At 43.7% G+C, this 5,000-nt stretch overlaps 1 protein-coding gene across 3 annotated transcripts in view; it reads right to left on the bottom strand.

The window, feature by feature from the left end:
• rapgef4a (Rap guanine nucleotide exchange factor 4a) overlaps positions 1-5,000 on the bottom strand; it is a 47,170-nt gene that overhangs the window by 4,597 nt on the left and 37,573 nt on the right. For all 3 annotated transcript variants that reach the window (XM_030786123.1, XM_030786124.1, XM_030786125.1), the window contains 5 exons: positions 4,989-5,000; positions 3,514-3,660; positions 2,628-2,725; positions 1,358-1,483; positions 670-848 (listed from right to left, as the gene is read on the bottom strand). The exon at positions 4,989-5,000 is cut by the window's right edge and continues 67 nt beyond it. In XM_030786123.1, the coding sequence (XP_030641983.1) occupies positions 670-848; positions 1,358-1,483; positions 2,628-2,725; positions 3,514-3,660; positions 4,989-5,000 (562 nt within the window). The remainder of the gene's footprint in view (positions 1-669; positions 849-1,357; positions 1,484-2,627; positions 2,726-3,513; positions 3,661-4,988) is intronic.

The following is a 5,000-nucleotide window of genomic DNA, read 5'->3' as shown; positions in this document are numbered from 1 at the left end:
AAACACAGCTCTTCTTCAGTAAACAAACACAGCTCTTCTTCAGTAAACATACACAGCCCTTCTTCAGTAAACAAACACAGCCCTTCTTCAGTAAACAAACACAGCTCTTCTTCAGTAAACAAACATAGCTCTTCTTCAGTAAACACAGCCCTTCTTCAGTAAACAAACACAGCCCTTCTTCAGTAAACAAACACAGCTCTTCTTCAGTAAACACAGCCCTTCTTCAGTAAACATACACAGCTCTTCTTCAGTAAACAAACACAGCTCTTCTTCAGTAAACAAACACAGCCCTTCTTCAGTAAACACACACAGCTCTTCTTCAGTAAACACACACAGCTCTTCTTCAGTAAACATACACAGCCCTTCTTCAGTAAACAAACACAGCCCTTCTTCAGTAAACAAACACAGCTCTTCTTCAGTAAACATACACAGCCCTTCTTCAGTAAACAAACACAGCTCTTCTTCAGTAAACGAACACAGCTCTTCTTCAGTAAACACAGCTCTTCTTCAGTAAACAAACACAGGTCTTTAGTAAACAAACACAGCTCTTCTTCAGTAAACACAGCTGTCTTTACACCATCTCACCTCAACTGACTCCTGCTCCGACTCATTGGAGTCAGAAGAACTAAACTGGTTTTGGGAAAAGTGTTTGGGAGTGTGAGACTCAACTGTGCGGCCATCTTGATGAACTTTTTGAGCAGTTGAACTCGTTTGCTGAGCTGATTACAGAGACAGGTCTCAGTGACCACCCACAGCTGGACTTCATTAAAGCGTCGGAGCAGCAGGTCCAGGTTGGCCGTGCTCTTTTTAAAGTGCTGCCTCCCAAACGTCTGGTAGATCAGCTCATGCTGTGGGCCAGGGAACACAGACCAAGGTTCATTACCATAATTAGAACCAGCACTGAAAGAATCACTCCAAATTTACACGCCACTTAAATATCCACAGTCAGTCGATTCATAAAATAACTACACAAACTTCCTGCCTTGACTGAAAATAAATGACATTTATTTGGATGATAACTATCACTGACTTTCTCACTGGTGTAAATATGGACGTGAGACTTTGAAGATGAAATTTGATGTATCAGTTCAGTCTGTAGGGGTTTGTGTGGCTATTAGCTGTGTATCTAATCTGTCAGGGCCCTGTAACCTGTGTGTGTGTGTGTGTGTGTGTGTGTGTGTGTATATATATATATGTATGCATACAAATGTATGTATGTGTGTGTGTGTATGTGTGTGTGTGAGCGTGCATGTGTGCGTGTGAGCGTGTGTGTATGTGTGTGTAAGCGTGTATGTGTGTGTGTCTGAGTGTGTATGTGTGTGTGTCTGAGTGTGTATGTGTGTGTGTGTGTGTGTACCTCATGCACACAGTTGAAGAGTTCCCAGTCATAGAGAGTCATCTGATAAGCAAGATCTTTGGAGCTCATTAACTCAAAGGTGGACATGGATCCTGTGGTGGGCCCCTCCTGCTCAGGCAGTGGGGTCTAAAACAACACAGACACACACACACACACACACACATACAGACACATACAGACAGACACACACACACACACACGCACACGCACACACGCGCGCACACACACACACACACATACACGCACACATACAGACACACACACACACACACACACACGAAGGTATTTACAATGCACCAGGCCCTGGTAATGTTATATGATTTTACACATATGCATTGTTACTAAATCTGTCACTGAGAGTCTACTGATCCAAAAAAAACCCCCTGAGACTTTTATTCCAAACTGTCAATTCCAAATGCATGTTATTTTCACAACCACTTAGGAGGAAGATTATGTAAATATCACTGTATTAGAAGAATGGAACTGGACCTTGTGATGCTGAGTTTGATGTGTGTGTATGTGTGTGTGTGTGTGTGTGTGCGCTTACATGTATGTGTGTCTTCAGTGTGTGTTTTGCACATGTGTGTGTGTGTGTGTGTGTGTCTTCAGTGTGCGTTTTGCACGTGTGTGTGTGTGTGTGTGCTTACGTGTATGTGTGTCTTCAGTGTGTGTTTTGCACATGTGTGTGTGTGTGTGTGTGTGCGCTTACGTGTATGTGTATCTTCAGTGTGTGTTTTGCACATGTGTGTGTGTGTGTGTGTGTCTTCAGTGTGCGTTTTGCACGTGTGTGTGTGTGTGTGTGTGTGTGCGCATGCGTATGTGTCTTGAGTGTATGCATGCGTGCATGTGTGCGTATGTGTGTGTGTGTGTGTGTTTGTATGTGTGTGTGTCTTGAGTGTGTATGTGTTTTGAGTGTATGCATGTGTGCGTGCATGTGTGTGTGTGCGTGCGTATGTGTGTGTGCGTGTATGTGTGTGTGTGTGTGTGTGTGCATGTGTGTATGTTTGTGCGTGCGTGCGTGTATGTGTGTGTGCATGCGTGCGTGCGTGTGTGTGCGTGCGTGTGCGTGTGTGCGTGTGTATGTGTGTGTGTGTGTGTATGTGTGTGTGTGTGTATGTATGCGTGTGTGTGTATGTTTGTGCGTGCGTGCGTGTATGTGTGTATGTGCGTGTGCATGCGTCCGTGTGTGTGCGTGTGTGTGTGCGTATGTGTGTGTGTGTGTGTGTGTGTGTGTTCGGCAGTGGGTTGGTGGGATGGAGATCTCACGCACCAGTGAGTCGAGCTGGTCCCTGCGACACACAAACAGTCGGCCATTAATGCTGAGAGTGGAGAAGACAGAAACGTCACTGGGCTTCAGAACCACTTTATCTGACAGGAAAGGCAAAAGAGCCGGTTAGAACATCATGTAGAAGTTCTGCTGACACACCGCAAGCCTCTGGCATGAAAAACATTCAACACCGTTTGTCAACCAAGCTCCAACTCTGGCATGCAAATGGCTTGGCTCTGGAGTTTCAGTCTGGAAACATGACATTATCTTTGGTGGCACAATGCACCCGTATCACGGCCAGAAAGTGCATGACAACAAGATGGGGTTGCCACAACAAGTGTATTTGTTTTTGTTTTCATCATCACTGCACTGTAAATGATGCCACAATGCTAAAAAAGTTTCCATGGCGACCAGGTGCTAAGATGAACCATTCTGACATCAGCAGCTGAATCCAGTCTCAGGTTTACTTATCAAATCCTATGAAAAAAAAAAACTATTCTGAAATAACAAAAATTTAAGACCTCAGAGCAACCGATAAGGCCAGAATCTTCTCAGAGTTGTGTTGGTTGAGTAACTTTAGCTTTGATGTTGTTGGTGTGAAGATGCAGGCTAAACAGGGGACATACTGAGGTGAATTAATGAACCGCGGGCAGGGACAGGAGGGCGTGAAATTTTATGTACCCCAGTGAATCTGGGAAAAAAAAGCAACACACGCCTTTTGTTCAGCTGACGCCGTCTAATGAACATGCTCCAAAACAAGACACCAAGAAAACAGCGAAGTCTCATTAATCAAAAGCATAGTGGCTGTGGAAAACCAGGGGGCAGATGGAAAAGTCTGGGGGTTTCCCCTGTGTGAGTTTGATTAGCGGCGAGCTGTGACCTTTCTCACCTCCGGCAGAGCTGAGATGGATCAGCAAAAGGTCGTCGGCCGAACCCAGCTTGTCGGCCACGGCACCGATGACCTCGCACACGGTCGCGGCGACACACACACGTATGGTGGTGTAGGTGTGGTCACTGCAGTACACCTTAAACAGGACTGACCAGACAGAACACACAGATTACACAACAACATCTCTATAGAAACACAACACCGGCACAGAACACACAGACTACACAACAACATCTCTATAGAAACACAACACCGGCACAGAACACACAGACTACACAACAACATCTCTATAGAAACACAACACCGGCACAGAACACACAGATTACACAACAACATCTCTATAGAAACACAACACCGGCACAGAACACACAGACTACACAACAACATCTCTATAGAAACACAACACCGGCACAGAACACAGGAAACGTGAGCCGCATGTAACGTCCAATTACATACTGAAGCAGTATTATACAACTACTCAATGTGTTGTTTCCACACATACATGAGATCAGAGTACATGTGATTACATAACAGAGACACTGTAAACTTCATTAAATACATAATTCTCATACATGCATTAGGCCTGTCCAGAATGCATCAAACGATGTGTCAACCTACCCACTAAATATCATTAATTATTGATTATAATGAACCAAATAAAACCCAGATAAAAAGAGTTAAATGTCCTGTTTGGCAATTGTCCATTACTGACATATCAAATATCATTGGTCTGTACAACTCTCCAAAGCTACCTATGGTTTACAGGTATGGGAGTAAAAAGCTGTCAAAACATTTCAGTACTGTTAAGTATGTATCGAACACAAGTTTGGGTCAAAGGACTTTCCCATGCGCTCCAGGGATGGTGCTCCACAAAAACATGATTTGAAATCTAACCTACATTACAGCAGTTTTTAGAAATGTATAACAAGTTCCATGTCTTTTGTGTGTCTAGGACAGTTCCATCTAAGGCTGAATTAAAGGCTAGTTTCCATGCCGTTTGCTGTGCACACCCAGTGTAACTGAGAGCTTGCTCATCTACTCTCATTCTATCTGAGGCTGCTTTTGGATTCAGTTTAATCCAGTTAACATGCTGCCGGTTTAACAGCGTTTCATCTCTTGAACAAATCCCCGTCCAGAACAACGGGGAAAGTCTCCACTGACAAGTATTAAAACTCATCTTAACATATGTTCTACTATTATATGTTCAGTGAGTTGTGTTTCGATGCCTTCCCTCTTCTGATATTTGGTATTTCAGTTTTAGAAGTCATTGCTTACTTCTGACAAACCATTTAGAATAGTGAGTCGTCTGCATTACCTATTTCCAATATAATTCTGAAAAATAAAAAATTCTGAAAAACACATGACATGCTCTGCGGTCAGATGAAATACTCTTGTACTTCATAAGTTTGGGCCAGCGCAGCAGTACAGAGGCACAGAGGAATGTTGAGCTGTGTTTCATATCCAGGTCGACTTACTCTCATCGTTGC

The sequence above is a fragment of the Chanos chanos genome, chromosome 10 (assembly GCF_902362185.1).
Source record: "Chanos chanos chromosome 10, fChaCha1.1, whole genome shotgun sequence".
Classification (NCBI taxonomy): Eukaryota; Metazoa; Chordata; class Actinopteri; order Gonorynchiformes; family Chanidae; genus Chanos; species Chanos chanos.
Note: the sequence above shows the minus strand (reverse complement) of the source record. Positions and strands in the feature narration are given on the sequence as shown.